Below are 17,937 nucleotides of genomic sequence, written 5' to 3'. Positions count from 1 at the left end.
CAATAGTTTTATCATAAATGTGTGACGTAATTATGGATTTGTTCCTTGAAATTTCACTTTGTTATTTCATATAGAATTCAAGGCTTGAACTCTGGATTCAGTTAATAGAATAATAATATTGTGAACACTAAATCTACTGTGAGTATAGTGTAGGTATGATAGTAATAGGAGGATAAATAATATTGCAGACACAGATTATATTATGGTAAAGTATAAACTTCTACGTTTTATGTGCTGTAGTCCACGGAAGTTTCAAAACTCAAACTTTAATGTTATTAAGGGATTGAACATTTGTTATTGTACACATTTATTTCTCCAATAAGGCAATAATTCAACAATCGAACTCCATAAGAATAACTAGTAAAGTACACAATAAAGGAGTTTGATGTAGGTAATCATTCAAAGAAGCGAAGATCAGTTTCATATCAGTTGAATGCTGATTTCTAATCGATAATCTTTGTCAGTTACAGAGCTTGAATGATATTGGATGGACTTCTTATTAAGGTTTTTTTGGAATCAACTCGGAAAAATGGCTGTTATTAAGATCATTCTTGTGAAAAATTAGTGATTACTCTTGAATGATTCTAAGAAATCACAGGTGTGAAAAAATTGTGAAATGAATCATTCATCAAATTGTCTTGTAACGTAATTTTTCTTTCTCGAGAGAACTCAGTTGAACAAATTTATCAAGCTCGTCACAACTGAATTTTATTGCCTTTTAAAGGAGTCGATGACTCTTTTATTATTTATCCTGCCAACTAATCATTAATTTAAAAATACTCAAGACAATAAAAGCTTTCCATCGTCCTTTCACTCAGGTCTTGTCTATAGAGTAACTTTTACTTCAATAATAATTATTTTAGCCTAATAATTGTTCTCAATGCAGCTTCTGAAATCGTGCTTGCTATTAAATGTATTTCCTACTCCTACTATCACCTTTCTAGATAATTTTCCCTCAAACTCTTCTCCCAGGACTCACACTCATTCACAATTGATTGATATCAGGAGAATTTTCATGATTAAACATCGGAAGTGTTTATAACTATACTCGTAAGTTTTCAGGAAATGGAACAAATAGTTACATAATATTTCAAACTCACCAAGTCTACATCCTGGTCTAGGTGCTGGGAATGATCTGACGAAATCTTGACACTTGACTCCGTATTTGTGATAGAAGTAATCGTCATCTGGGATTTCAATTTCCAAGCAGTAGGGGTGCTTCAGATGAGGTGGCCTCTTGCAACATTCCTCTGGCTCGTTCTTGTCTCTTGGATCTACAAAAATAGCAAATTTTTGAATATGATAGAGCCAGGCGAAGTATGTAATAATATTTTTTACATTGACATCTTGAATAGAATGGTAGGATAATGACAGTGATTGTGAGCAGCTTGGAGATATAGAATTGATAGAAAATGTGAAGACCTGATTGACTTGAAAAAAGTTAGAAATAATGGAATTATTCCATTCCATCAAAACTATAATATAATGATTTCAAAATGTCTTAAAATTACATTTTGGAATTTCAATAACGAGTAGTCAATTGAAAACGCATACTATTTAATATTAACACAAAATAATTTGAATATTAATAGTTTATAATAGTTTGATATTAATAGTTTATTTGAATATAATAGTTTTAATATTAATATAAAAAGCATAATATTAATACTAATTGGGCATAATATCTGAGAATTAATAATTATTGAAAACTCATAACTATTAGGCATAATTTTTTGATATGGGTTTTCCATTTGGGATAAAGTCAGTTTGATTCCTCCATACATAGATAGCTCCCATTCTCCGTGCTCAAATTCTGTACTTCAACTTATATTTAATGTTTTAATCAATCAAATCCAGAAACGACTTAAACTAGAGAATGATGAAGTACGTGCAACCCACCCAGTGGAGTGGCAGTGAGCGTGAAGTCGTGGTCCATGAACTGACCCCAGGCGACAACCATGACAGTGCCAGCATGGTCGTGGAAGCCCTCGTCTGGATGCATGGTGCGCGAGACGATACGCGGAATGGGCAGAGGATGGCCGAGTACACTTGCACGAGGTGCGTCTATTCCGTCGGCGAATTGCGGCGAGACTAGTCTGTCCATCAAACAAGATGAGATATTTAATAAATTATATATTATTAATTATTGTTTATACTTCATGAGTTCATCATCATTCTTCACGTAACATAATTAAAACTGACTGGGAAGTGGAGACTATTTCCCTTCATATCAAACTCAACAATACCCACTAATTGATTCAGTGATTGCAAATAATACGGGTCCAATGTAGTAGTACTCATTTTATCAGAGAATCTTCAATCACTTTCGATTTCTATTATTGATTATTTTTTTATCCTAGGTACTGAATTCCCTTGACTAATTTTCTCCTTCAAATATGAGATTACTTTTAAACAATCAATAATAAATATGAGAAATCTAAATATTTATGATTATTTATTTATTTTCAATCTAAATAATAAATATGAACAATCAATTCAATAAATATGAGATACTTTTCATTCTTTTAAACAATCTTTTGAGTTGATTGTGATGTTTAAAGGACTTTGTTTTTGAAATGGATGTGAATATCTGTTGAAAGCTCGATTATGACTACAATTAGAATTAATTTTTGTAATTTTCATCCATGTTTACATTAGAATATTAAGACTACTGATTTCAAATTCGCTCTTTCTTTTATGAAGTCAAGTAATTTATTTTCTGTTTGCGAGAATATTAATTCATAAGGATCAACAAATAAAAAAGGTTATTCTAGAACAGGAACAGAGAAGATGTAAGAGCATAACAATAGAGGAAAATTGAGTGTTCGCTTACAACAACTCTAATGTACAGTCAATCCTCCATTCATCGTGCTCAAACTCACTTCAACTTATATTTACTGTCTTAATCGATTAATCTACAAATGAGTGCTATCTTTATTGACTTATTAGATTGATTGAATACGGTAGGTAATAGATGTTGACGAAATGATGATGGAGTTGAATGAGGTGTGACCTTGTGAACGGTGTATTAGCGGCGCCCCATGTGGGATTTCGCACGTTATTGCAGAGACCGTCGAGGCGTCTGTACTTTCCAGGACGACATTCCACCTCGCCAAGGTAAGGCGGGCAAACTTCCTTGATGAGCGTCTTGGAAGTGTCAATCAGTGGCAGTCCTTTCTCAACCTCGTCCACTGTCAGACCGTACCTGCAACATGATTATTCCATTATACGAAACCCAGCTATCCTTCTATTCTGATTATCATCCAACACTAACTAGTGCACACTTTCGTCAATTACCTTCACCAGAGACACTCATAATATAATATAATGTTTATAGTGCTCTATATGTATATGACATTGTTAGGCCTACAAATATATTATCTCTGCTTGAGGTTATTTACGGGGACAAAAGGGATCCGACCTCCGATCACAACAAATTTATCGGAACATCAATCAATATGTGTCTACTGCTGCATTCAAGAGACAGGCTTGATCCAATTCTTTTTGCGGTCTCTCACTTTTGATTGTTTGGGTACAATCAAGGCGATGTATATGGATTGCATCAAGTTGACAAATGGGAAACGAAAGAATGAGAGCTACCTTGAAATTGCATGGGCCTACCGATTTGTACTTTCATATTATTCACTTCTCAAATAACATTGGTTGATAGACTTTTAATCAAATGCATTTATTCATTCATGACTAACCAATGATTTATTCGGTTGAAATTTTCCCTATCACTTCCTAAAGCTGTTTTTACATGATCAAACTACCATCAAATTAGATATGAGGAGTTGAAAAGTCTTGGAAATTTCTTTAAATTAACATTCAGTTTGGTAAAATATTTAAAGCAGTTTGTGTAACGTGAGATTCATCACGTCATCAATCATTCAATTTAGATTTCCGTTCAATCAGGTTTATTGAAGATGTTCTGTTGATTGATTCCAAGAACATTTAGAAAATTGAAGAAACACTATTCTTGAAGATTTCAGAACATGATGAGAAATAACGTGTCAAATAAAACAATAAAAGATGAAACTATCAGGAATCAAAAGATTGTCTGGTAGCATTTATAATGGTTGATGGGATATAGTAGTAACAATTAAAACCACCTCTACTATCTAAAGCACCTGTCTGTTCAATTGTTAATCAATGATTGTAGGTTTCTGTGAGTTGTGAGCTAACAGTAGGCTGATGGCTTGTCTGTTTATAGGGGCCCTTGCATCTTGAACAGTATATACACGCCCATGTTACGAAACTACACTAACTGATAGTGCTAATTAGTGTAAGGTGGGATTGAGTAAATGTAATCAAACACATTACACGTTTATCCAAAGCTTGTTGAGGCATGGGTCGAATCGTAGACCATAATTCAGTTTGTTCATTCAATTAAAAAAATTAATTAAAGTCTCCAAAAGCCGCACTCGATTATTAAATGAGGCTATAGTCCCTGACATGTGTACTAGTATTGTTTTTCGATTTGCATATAAGCTGTTGTAATGAGATTTAAACTGAACGTCCTTGACCTGATTAGTGCTCCTAACTCAGCTAATATACAAGAGTAAGCTAACGTATGTTTACTATGACTTACAAATCTCAGGCCACAACCAATTCAAGACCGCTGAGACAAGTGCAGGTTTATAGTACAATAAATCCTCATTCGATAGGTCTTGAACGTATATTGATATTCAATGCATATCTTTCGTGTTTCATCTTGGCTATTTCTCTCTTACTTTCCAAGTATTTGTTCCTCTCTTATCTACTCTCCTAATTTCTTCTACATGATTAAAATTGTTGTATTCAATTATCATCATTGCACCATCAGTCATTGTTACTATATTTTTTCAAAAGTATTTTGTATCATCCCAACAAGAGCAGGGCGTGATTAGATAATATTCGTATTCTTTGCTCTGATGGTAGTTGACCACATAAACTCCAAGGTTGTGCGTGGAAGGATGATGATGAGAGATGGACCTATATTGGACTTATACTACTGCATCAGATAGTTCCGTAGCTCCGTAGAGTGATTTTCAAACTCATGCTTTTTTGCAGACTCAGCTCCTCAAGTGGTCTGTCAAACAAGAGTAGCAAGTGCAAGAATCTTCTCAACAATTTCAGTGAGTGACAAGATACCAAAGCGACCACGGAGGTAACCGCTTCTCCACTTATAGTGCGAACAGAGGAGAAAGTCGCGGTGTAGATCGATGCCACTAAGCTGGCAATGATATAAACATTTGGAGTCATTGATATCGATATAATAGATACATATATAGGGAGTCGATTGCAAACAGAAATCTACATATCGACCTGACCGTTCTGTTAGAATGATGTCTTCCTAATGCTATTCTTTTATCATGTGCCTTCCAATAAATAAGTGATGGGTTGTGGAATAGGTCGCACTGACGTTCAATAACCAGACCTTATATGCAGATTCTCTATTGATTTTTGAGTTTGAACACATCTTCACGGTATGAGATCGTGATGCAGGTCGATTCCAACTCCCGTATTCGACCACGGTTTCAATTGTCTCGCTCCCGTCCATGTTTCGCGTCATTTACTATTCTCATCCCGCATGATGTGTTCAAGGCTTGTATCATCAAATCATGTATAAGTATCACACGTGGTACTAGGTACAGTAAACAACTGCAGAGTGTAATCCTTATGATAATGGAACAAGATGTCCTGTCATCCAGTTTCAGGTTCTTCTCATTCAATCATTTATTTTCATTTTCGTGAGCAAAATGTCAAATTAGTAGAAATGCAGTCTTGAAATTTCAATTCATTACTAATCCTGAAAAGAGATTTATCTAGATTGTACAATTTAAATTTTAATCAATTTCAATGCAGTTGAATCAACATTGATCTTGTTGCAAACCCAATTGGAATGAAGTTTATCTATTCATATTTCATATCGGCAGATTATTGATCAGAATATAAGTTACATTGCTTGAGAAGTCAACGAAAAGGTTATCTGGTTATAAACGTAACTCGTAGTTTCGAGACAATAATTAGCATTGATGCTGTTGGATACTTCATTATTGTTCATAGTCATCTATTCATTCTTCATCTCCAGATTATGCACCAATATTTCAGTCACAATGCTTGGAGAGTCTATGAAAAGGTTTCCCGAGTTATAAACCACTACCATAATGGATCCGTCGGAATGCAATTTGCATAGTAAGGAGTCAATTACTACAGGAACGTAGATGGACGAATTTGTGTAAATCAAGTGGAGTACTTGATCTTTAAGATACGAGAATATAGTTGTTTGGAATATTGAGTAGTCACCCGTTAATGGACCAACGCCTCGGTGGCATTTCAAATATCAATAACTACTGATGACGTCGAGTTTCGATGATATCAGATCAGAACAGGTCGGCTAATCCAGAACCTTAAATGGTAGAGTCATGTTGCATTTGGATAGGAATGGGCTCAACTCGAACCATTGAGATCCCAGCTATCAAACTTCACTGGTAACAGGTGTATCAGCTATCATTCCAGTTGAGTTTAATAATTTCAACATACTGATCGAGTAGATGGCTTCGTGAAGTCTTTGAGATGCATGTCTTTCTTCAATCTCATTCATTCGATTCGCCCATTCATTAGCAGACGGAGATAGTGACTAGAAATTGCCAACTGCGGTAGTGAATCGGTTGAGGGTACAGTAAATATGATCTCTATTATATTTTATAATAAAGTATAGATATGATTATGGACTACAAGTCTGACAAAGGTATGGATTCCAGCATGATTGACCCCGACAGTATTTTTTGTCATAATTTACACATCTGAAAGAGGAAAAATAATACTGGAATTTTATTGCGTAGCTTCAGTCTCAAATTTTTAATAGACGACAATGTCAATCGGTTTATCTATTGATTATTGTTGATTTATTTGAATCAGTTATCTAATTCCGAAATTTTATAATATTAAACAACGACTTGTTTGATGTTAATGAAGATTGATTGATAGTAGGGTCTGGATAAATCAATAAATCAACGAAGTTCTACAAAAAAAGAAAACCAGCAGGAATAAGAATACTCCAATTCCAATTAGGAATATGCAATGCAATAGGAAACGTCGATAAAAATATAACAAGATGTCAATAAAATTATTACAAAAACAAAATGAAAAAGAATACATAAAATATGAAGTTGATAATATAAAGCACGAATTGATAAAAGTAAACAAAATACAAGAGAAATGGCAGAACAAACAATTCTCAAGTTTAAAATTCTTACACGGGCATATGAAAGAGTTCAGAAAGAAAATAAATAGAATTCTTCGAAAGTAGATTCCTAACTGTGATGGGGAGTATATTGGAAAGATTAATTGCCAGGACTTGTCGAAAAGTTGCTCAATCTTGTATAGGGTACGTCTATTCTTATCATTTATTCCTTGTATTGTAGCTGTGGATATCTTTTCTATAATGATGGGTGTCAATATTCTTCCTCACATTCATTAAGAGTTTAAAAGATATCATCACAGAAATACTCATAATATTTTCACTTATGAATAGTGGCTTACAGTGCTCTAGATAAGCTGCACCAGAAATGATACTCAATGCCTTCTTTTGTAACAGCTGCACCCTTTGAACTTCTGGAGCACAACTCCACAAGACCATTCCATATGTATAAATGCTCTGAAAGAATGCAATATAATGCATTCTCATAATATGGTGCTCAGGTACACAATCTTTCATATTGCGAAGTAGCTAAGTCACTCAGCTGAGCTTGGAACAGAAATTTTCAATGTGGGAGATCCAAGTGAGTTTCTGATCTAGAGTGGTACCTAGAAGCTTTGCATTCTTTGCTCCCTGCCTAAAGCTGAGCACCAACATTTTAGTCTTCTTTGTGTTCAGGGAAAGGCGGTTTGTTCTGAACCAAGCTGCTGCCTCATCCTGATGTCTGGACATTTTCTGCTTGAGGGCACTTCGATCATCATCAACAGCAACTATAGACGAATCATCAGCATAGCACACAAGCCTCGACCCTATACTGAACTCAATAGAAATAGAAATACAAATATCAGTACTCTTTTTTGATTATTTTATCACAATATGTTTCGGACATCATGCCATTTTCAAGTCGATATATTTTATCATCAACAAGAAAAGTAATGGATCAGCGCAAATTGGCTCCCTGCAAGTGGCCACCTTCCAAAGGGAGTCACAGTCGCATGTATCTTAACTTTAACTGACAGCTTATCAGTACGACCACAAATTTTACTAATTGAATGTAGAAAGGAATGAATGAATAACAAATTGTTCAACTCTCCCCAGAAAATCCAGAGGTCCATTCAAAATGGAAGTCGACCGATCGATTCAAAGATGTAGTGATTACCATACAATCACTAGGTCACTTACTTCTCGTAGAGATTTTGTATTTTCAGTAATACTATAACTCTAAGTTTATTTTATTTGTTATCGCTCTTTTATTGCCAATTACTATTTGTCTCGTAGTAACCTTCAAATTGAAGTGAAAATGAATGGAGATTCAAGATGCGAGTTGAATAATTTCGTAATTATTGTGACCTGAAGCGAGAATAATGAAACACCATTATTAATCTTGTGATTTATTCGATCAAGCATGAAACACAGTACGAGTACTGTCGTACAATAAATTCATCCACATAGGTTTATTCATATAAAAGTCTATTGAATTTAGGTGTGAAATCAATTTGACTATTATTACATTTGAACTATTTGAGGAATGGAGAGTGAAAGGTTGATGGAATTAGAAGTTATTGACAGCTCCAATGTAATACTGCAATACTTGTTTATCTATCGGAGAATTCATACGTTTCCCAATTTGTTCTTTCGAATATGCCTTGTAGTATTACTAGCCGTCAGGCTCGCTTCGCTTGCCATAACGGTCTAGCCAGGGGGCTCCGCCCCCTGGACACCCGACTGGATCGTCCAAAAATGCGATCAGCGGGCTCGCTTCGCTCGCCTGCATTTTTCATTTGAGCGTGCTTCATTCCATCAGAAAGTCAAAGTACTGAGAAAACGCAGAAAAGCTGAAAAAAACGTTGGAAAAACGCTGATTTTGGGCGTATCTTTGATGAAATATTAAAATCACCTCATCACAAAATTTTTCAACCTCTGTACCAAATTTGAACATTTTCTGTCTATTACTTGATGAAAGAACTGAGAAAACGCAAAAAACCGCTAATTTTGGGGGTATCTTTGGTGTTATTTCAAATTCCTTCCAACACAACATTATTACATCCTAGCTTAGCTTGTGTACTAAATTGAAATAATTTCTGTTCATTTGTTCTCGATAAAGCTGAGAAAACGCTAAAAAACGCAGGAAAAACGCAGATTTTGGGCGTATCATCGGAAATTTTTCCAAATCCGTTCTTAGTGCGCCTCTAACGGGCCAACTGAACATACCTACCAAATTTGAACGTTTTTGGTCCGGTAGATTTTTAGTTCTGCGAGTGAGTGTGTGAGTGAGTGGGTGAGTCTGTGAGTGAGTGCCATTTCGCTTTTATATATTTAGATTTTGAATTATACTCATATAATTCACGTGAACTCCAACCCCCTGTAACTTTACAATAAAACTTCCAATAATCTTTGCACTATCCCTAGTATTTAATGAACAAAGAAAGATCATTGTACTGTACTTCCATGTCCTTAGAGATCGCAACAATTTCATAACTCAGAATTCTTAAATAGGTGAACGAACGCTCACATTTCTACAGCTTGTCAACTTGCCAAGCAACATTGTTGAGCTACAATTCCAATGTGGTGATAATTTCAATATCGAACAGCTTCAATGGGTGATTACGTGGAACAATGCTGTTGTGGGCATTGTAATGTTAATAAATACTTGAAGAATGATTGTAATTTGTAATTAACGCTGTAAGAGCATGTTTCAACTCTTGGGGAAAGTAGGGCGTGTTGTAACTGAGTTCTCGAATTAATTGTCTGAGTTGAGTCAAGAAATAAAGCAACCTAAAATAAAGTGCGGTACCCATGCAAGCATTTAAGTGAAAGGTCTATTCTCGAAATTCAGACAGATCAAAAACTTGCCGAATAGTATTTATGGTACAAAGAGTACTTTCTGGGGCGATGATGATTGATTATTATCGGTAACTTCAATCAAAATAATCCCACGATCTTTATTGTTGACCGAGATAGGTTTTGTAGCATCGGTATTCTTCAATCGAATCTTCCTAGTGGCTGATTGCAAAAGTTCTCTTTGAAGAGTAGGAAACGATATTAAGATCGAGAGATGTTTTTGATGATTGGATTAGGTTTTGATAAAATCAATTCAAAATTATTTTATCAAGTATAGTCATCAAGCAATGATTTATTAACCTGCTACTGTGAGCTTATATACTTCTCCATAGAACTGAACTGCTATCTTGAAATCAATAAAGAAATAACAATAAGGAATATGAAAAGGAGGACGAAGTTGGCAACAGCCATCTCGAATGCTACTTTGGCTCTCACACGCTGTCTTTGCGTATTGCTTTTGCACTCTCTCACTCACACTCACACACTCTCCCATCATTCGTTTTTTTCTTGTTCTTTTCTTCTTCCTCACTCTCACTCTCTATCCTAATAAAGCCATATTATGCCTGAGAGAGAGAGAGAGAGTGTGTGTGTGTGTGTGTGTGAGAGAGAGAGTGAGTGACGGAGAGGGGGAAAAAGAAAAATCAATCTCATTCTCTCTCTCTCTCTTTCCCCCACTTACTCCCATTCTATCTCTTTTTCAGTCTCGATCCTCTCTTGACCGTCATTATAATGATCATCTGCTATTAGATAATCTTCTAAACTCTTTCAAATGTAGTTATAGTTAACACATGAACAACTCCTCACCTTTTTGGTGTTCATTTGAAATTCATTTTCATCTATTTCAAAAATTGAGTTTTTTTTCTAGCATATTGTCCAGCTAGTAATTTAATGTAATATTTTTTCATTACTAAACAAATAATAGCTATCGCTGCAACACTATGTACAATGCAACATGATGCTGCAGTACTCACATAAATCGCCAGTCTCTCTGTGGACTACCATCAGCAAAAATCTGAGAGCAATCAGCACTTCTCTTCAGTTTTAAATTCGGACACCATACTGGCCGACTTGAGGTATTGGTTCGTAATAATTCAAATATTCAAGATAATCCATTATTCACTTCATTCACTCACAAAATCACTTCCACAGAAAGGATCACGCAAACGAAGGGTCGCTAATCACCATCTGGACTCAACTTAATAGTTCAATAATGCAATGCACACTATTTCTGCATCCCGTGATAATGCAAGCAAACGCAGCTGCCTACAATTAGCAACAATCAACCCCACATAGATATCATCATCTCACACTTTCTTACAATTACAACGTATTTAATACAGTTCTCCTTCATTACTGGTGTAGGTGCAGTTCCATATTATGTTCAAACCAATTATAGATAGCATCGATACTATCGTAGCCTAGATTCGTAGAAGGTAATCTACCACTGATAGAAATTGAGTCAAAAGAATTGGCTTACAATTTAAATTTTAATCAATTTCAATGCAGTTGAATCAACATTGATCTTGTTGCAAACCCAATTGGAATGAAGTTTATCTATTCATATTTCATATCGGCAGATTATTGATCAGAATATAAGTTACATTGCTTGAGAAGTCAACGAAAAGGTTATCTGGTTATAAACGTAACTCGTAGTTTCGAGACAATAATTAGCATTGATGCTGTTGGATACTTCATTATTGTTCATAGTCATCTATTCATTCTTCATCTCCAGATTATGCACCAATATTTCAGTCACAATGCTTGGAGAGTCTATGAAAAGGTTTCCCGAGTTATAAACCACTACCATAATGGATCCGTCGGAATGCAATTTGCATAGTAAGGAGTCAATTACTACAGGAACGTAGATGGACGAATTTGTGTAAATCAAGTGGAGTACTTGATCTTTAAGATACGAGAATATAGTTGTTTGGAATATTGAGTAGTCACCCGTTAATGGACCAACGCCTCGGTGGCATTTCAAATATCAATAACTACTGATGACGTCGAGTTTCGATGATATCAGATCAGAACAGGTCGGCTAATCCAGAACCTTAAATGGTAGAGTCATGTTGCATTTGGATAGGAATGGGCTCAACTCGAACCATTGAGATCCCAGCTATCAAACTTCACTGGTAACAGGTGTATCAGCTATCATTCCAGTTGAGTTTAATAATTTCAACATACTGATCGAGTAGATGGCTTCGTGAAGTCTTTGAGATGCATGTCTTTCTTCAATCTCATTCATTCGATTCGCCCATTCATTAGCAGACGGAGATAGTGACTAGAAATTGCCAACTGCGGTAGTGAATCGGTTGAGGGTACAGTAAATATGATCTCTATTATATTTTATAATAAAGTATAGATATGATTATGGACTACAAGTCTGACAAAGGTATGGATTCCAGCATGATTGACCCCGACAGTATTTTTTGTCATAATTTACACATCTGAAAGAGGAAAAATAATACTGGAATTTTATTGCGTAGCTTCAGTCTCAAATTTTTAATAGACGACAATGTCAATCGGTTTATCTATTGATTATTGTTGATTTATTTGAATCAGTTATCTAATTCCGAAATTTTATAATATTAAACAACGACTTGTTTGATGTTAATGAAGATTGATTGATAGTAGGGTCTGGATAAATCAATAAATCAACGAAGTTCTACAAAAAAAGAAAACCAGCAGGAATAAGAATACTCCAATTCCAATTAGGAATATGCAATGCAATAGGAAACGTCGATAAAAATATAACAAGATGTCAATAAAATTATTACAAAAACAAAATGAAAAAGAATACATAAAATATGAAGTTGATAATATAAAGCACGAATTGATAAAAGTAAACAAAATACAAGAGAAATGGCAGAACAAACAATTCTCAAGTTTAAAATTCTTACACGGGCATATGAAAGAGTTCAGAAAGAAAATAAATAGAATTCTTCGAAAGTAGATTCCTAACTGTGATGGGGAGTATATTGGAAAGATTAATTGCCAGGACTTGTCGAAAAGTTGCTCAATCTTGTATAGGGTACGTCTATTCTTATCATTTATTCCTTGTATTGTAGCTGTGGATATCTTTTCTATAATGATGGGTGTCAATATTCTTCCTCACATTCATTAAGAGTTTAAAAGATATCATCACAGAAATACTCATAATATTTTCACTTATGAATAGTGGCTTACAGTGCTCTAGATAAGCTGCACCAGAAATGATACTCAATGCCTTCTTTTGTAACAGCTGCACCCTTTGAACTTCTGGAGCACAACTCCACAAGACCATTCCATATGTATAAATGCTCTGAAAGAATGCAATATAATGCATTCTCATAATATGGTGCTCAGGTACACAATCTTTCATATTGCGAAGTAGCTAAGTCACTCAGCTGAGCTTGGAACAGAAATTTTCAATGTGGGAGATCCAAGTGAGTTTCTGATCTAGAGTGGTACCTAGAAGCTTTGCATTCTTTGCTCCCTGCCTAAAGCTGAGCACCAACATTTTAGTCTTCTTTGTGTTCAGGGAAAGGCGGTTTGTTCTGAACCAAGCTGCTGCCTCATCCTGATGTCTGGACATTTTCTGCTTGAGGGCACTTCGATCATCATCAACAGCAACTATAGACGAATCATCAGCATAGCACACAAGCCTCGACCCTATACTGAACTCAATAGAAATAGAAATACAAATATCAGTACTCTTTTTTGATTATTTTATCACAATATGTTTCGGACATCATGCCATTTTCAAGTCGATATATTTTATCATCAACAAGAAAAGTAGTGGTCCTGGTATGGAACCTTGAAGAACGCCATGTGGTACAAATAGAGCAATAATGGAGTCGGGATCCTAATCTGAGTACAATCAGTGATGTGTTAAAAGCCATAAGCTTCTAAATGCATCAAAGTTAGTGCTTCCTTCCTCTCCGTGAACATCTGAGTATGCCACTCTGGTTCACGCAAAGGCATTTGCCCATGCAGACTATTATATAAAAAGCTCTCTAGCTTAGTATATTCATTAGATTGTTTTTTTTTGTCGTTGTTTGTATTGAAAATGTGTTTGATTATAAAGGTTTTTTATTTTGTGAATTGCATTTTTTGGAAATAAATATCTTTCTGAATTCTTTATCCATCTAAATATTATTATGCATGATTGTGAAAGTGATGATATGATAATAATATTATCAATCAACTCACGTTCTGGTTAGCTGCTTGGTAATGTCCAAAAGTAGCTCTCCAAATGAACCTACATGATGAGGCATCCATTCTTCATTTTCAGCTGGGGCTTTCAGAGCTGAAAAGTGAGAAAGCTCTGTTAGAAACGGAAAATGATCAGTATAATAAATAATAATACTAATAATACTATATTTGTAAAATGTTATTTTCTTGTCATTACTGAATATAAGTGTATTTTGAAGATAATATTAGGGAATGTATATTATTGACATTAATTCCAATCAATGGCTTTATGCATTAGGCATTAGCCTTGTTGCAAATTGAGACGCGACTGGTAAGTGTGGCACAACGCGTCGCGACGCAAATTTTTGCAGCATATGTAAAAAGTAATGGATCAGCGCAAATTGGCTCCCTGCAAGTGGCCACCTTCCAAAGGGAGTCACAGTCGCATGTATCTTAACTTTAACTGACAGCTTATCAGTACGACCACAAATTTTACTAATTGAATGTAGAAAGGAATGAATGAATAACAAATTGTTCAACTCTCCCCAGAAAATCCAGAGGTCCATTCAAAATGGAAGTCGACCGATCGATTCAAAGATGTAGTGATTACCATACAATCACTAGGTCACTTACTTCTCGTAGAGATTTTGTATTTTCAGTAATACTATAACTCTAAGTTTATTTTATTTGTTATCGCTCTTTTATTGCCAATTACTATTTGTCTCGTAGTAACCTTCAAATTGAAGTGAAAATGAATGGAGATTCAAGATGCGAGTTGAATAATTTCGTAATTATTGTGACCTGAAGCGAGAATAATGAAACACCATTATTAATCTTGTGATTTATTCGATCAAGCATGAAACACAGTACGAGTACTGTCGTACAATTCATCCACATAGGTTTATTCATATAAAAGTCTATTGAATTTAGGTGTGAAATCAATTTGACTATTATTACATTTGAACTATTTGAGGAATGGAGAGTGAAAGGTTGATGGAATTAGAAGTTATTGACAGCTCCAATGTAATACTGCAATACTTGTTTATCTATCGGAGAATTCATACGTTTCCCAATTTGTTCTTTCGAATATGCCTTGTAGTATTACTAGCCGTCAGGCTCGCTTCGCTCGCCATAACGGTCTAGCCAGGGGGCTCCGCCCCCTGGACACCCGACTGGATCGTCCAAAAATGCGATCAGCGGGCTCGCTTCGCTCGCCTGCATTTTTCATTTGAGCGTGCTTCATTCCATCAGAAAGTCAAAGTACTGAGAAAACGCAGAAAAGCTGAGAAAAACGTTGGAAAAACGCTGATTTTGGGCGTATCTTTGATGAAATATTAAAATCACCTCATCACAAAATTTTTCAACCTCTGTACCAAATTTGAACATTTTCTGTCTATTACTTGATGAAAGAACTGAGAAAACGCAAAAAACCGCTAATTTTGGGCGTATCTTTGGTGTTATTTCAAATTCCTTCCAACACAACATTATTACATCCTAGCTTAGCTTGTGTACTAAATTGAAATAATTTCTGTTCATTTGTTCTCGATAAAGCTGAGAAAACGCTAAAAAACGCAGATTTTGGGCGTATCATCGGAAATTTTTCCAAATCCGTTCTTAGTGCGCCTCTAACGGGCCAACTGAACATACCTACCAAATTTGAACGTTTTTGGTCCGGTAGATTTTTAGTTCTGCGAGTGAGTGTGTGAGTGAGTGGGTGAGTCTGTGAGTGAGTGCCATTTCGCTTTTATATATTTAGATTTTGAATTATACTCATATAATTCACATGAACTCCAACCCCCTGTAACTTTACAATAAAACTTCCAATAATCTTTGCACTATCCCTAGTATTTAATGAACAAAGAAAGATCATTGTACTGTACTTCCATGTCCTTAGAGATCGCAACAATTTCATAACTCAGAATTCTTAAATAGGTGAACGCTCACATTTCTACAGCTTGTCAACTTGCCAAGCAACATTGTTGAGCTACAATTCCAATGTGGTGATAATTTCAATATCGAACAGCTTCAATGGGTGATTACGTGGAACAATGCTGTTGTGGGCATTGTAATGTTAATAAATACTTGAAGAATGATTGTAATTTGTAATTAACGCTGTAAGAGCATGTTTCAACTCTTGGGGAAAGTAGGGCGTGTTGTAACTGAGTTCTCGAATTAATTGTCTGAGTTGAGTCAAGAAATAAAGCAACCTAAAATAAAGTGCGGTACCCATGCAAGCATTTAAGTGAAAGGTCTATTCTCGAAATTCAGACAGATCAAAAACTTGCCGAATAGTATTTATGGTACAAAGAGTACTTTCTGGGGCGATGATGATTGATTATTATCGGTAACTTCAATCAAAATAATCCCACGATCTTTATTGTTGACCGAGATAGGTTTTTGTAGCATCGGTATTCTTCAATCGAATCTTCCTAGTGGCTGATTGCAAAAGTTCTCTTTGAAGAGTAGGAAACGATATTAAGATCGAGAGATGTTTTTGATGATTGGATTAGGTTTTGATAAAATCAATTCAAAATTATTTTATCAAGTATAGTCATCAAGCAATGATTTATTAACCTGCTACTGTGAGCTTATATACTTCTCCATAGAACTGAACTGCTATCTTGAAATCAATAAAGAAATAACAATAAGGAATATGAAAAGGAGGACGAAGTAGGAATAAGACAGAAGAAAGAAGCTACTATAATTTATTATAACAAGAAGGAGCTCATACATATAGTGATTTTGAATAGAAAACAAGTAATGGATAAAAATATCGCTGAAAATCGTTATATAATATTATTATTAAGATCTACTGTGAAGACACTCCTGTCTTCAGGGAGTACTAATGTTCTAAGCAAGCAATCCTTTTCACACAAGTCTCCCTTCACACTGTAGATGGGACCCACTGCCTTTATGAGCCGTTTACAGAATTTGCAAAACGTAGCCTACTACTGGGAATGTAGAAAATTATTCTAGAGAGACATTTTTGAACATCACATAACTGATGGAAGCTTAATCCGTATTTCAATTCATTCGTATTGCACAGAATAGCTTAATCGTTTATGGAAGGAATAATTGAAGCTAATGGGTTTTGGAGAGTACACTAGTATTAGCCTCGATTAGTAAATAAATTATAATAATGATTCGCGTCTTTTTTACTATTTTCCTCTCCAGGATAAAATCAATGGGTTTGTAACTCGTAGTTTGATTTTAATCGTTCAGCATCTGTCATCACACAAGAACTAAATTAATAATTATTGTTGCTTTTATGCCCTTTTCCAACTATTGTATGCCCTGAAGATGATTTGTAATTTTCATCCTTAGCGATAATTTGTTTTTCAACCCGAGTGATTTGTTTTTCAGTTCATTATTCTAGTGGTGAGAAAATAGAAGTGAAGTTAAGCAAGCTAATTAAAAATCCAGTGTAGGCTCGTAATATGTTACTCCATTGTTGTCACCTTGACACCTGGAACATTGACGCCTACAAGTTAACTGTAGCATTCCCTATGTGCAACGCTACTGTATAATCTCACGTAGTGTCAAGACGATGGAATCTTTCGCACGTGAATTACAGTAAGTATTTCAATCTGAGTTCACTTTCTATTTAATTACCGAGCGTTTGAGAATAAGCAGTTGGAAAACCTCCACTGTCCATTCTTATAGTGTTACGAAATGATTACTCTTTTCGGAAACGCTTTCTCAGCGTACACGATGACCCAAACTGGTCCGAATAAAGAGCT

General features: G+C 35.2%; 1 protein-coding gene across 1 annotated transcript in view; it reads right to left on the bottom strand.

The window, feature by feature from the left end:
- The window catches only part of LOC111049592 (chorion peroxidase), a 74,934-nt gene that overhangs the window by 18,850 nt on the left and 38,147 nt on the right, over positions 1 to 17,937 (bottom strand). The window contains exons 4-7 of the mRNA XM_039420928.1: positions 14,216 to 14,312; positions 3,014 to 3,205; positions 1,900 to 2,096; positions 1,101 to 1,274 (exon numbers count right to left, since the gene is read on the bottom strand). Coding sequence (XP_039276862.1) covers positions 1,101 to 1,274; positions 1,900 to 2,096; positions 3,014 to 3,205; positions 14,216 to 14,312 — 660 coding nt within the window. The remainder of the gene's footprint in view (positions 1 to 1,100; positions 1,275 to 1,899; positions 2,097 to 3,013; positions 3,206 to 14,215; positions 14,313 to 17,937) is intronic.

The sequence above is a fragment of the Nilaparvata lugens genome, chromosome 1 (assembly GCF_014356525.2).
Source record: "Nilaparvata lugens isolate BPH chromosome 1, ASM1435652v1, whole genome shotgun sequence".
Classification (NCBI taxonomy): Eukaryota; Metazoa; Arthropoda; class Insecta; order Hemiptera; family Delphacidae; genus Nilaparvata; species Nilaparvata lugens.
The sequence above is the reverse complement of the archived record's forward strand: the minus strand, read 5'-3'. Positions and strand labels throughout refer to the sequence as shown.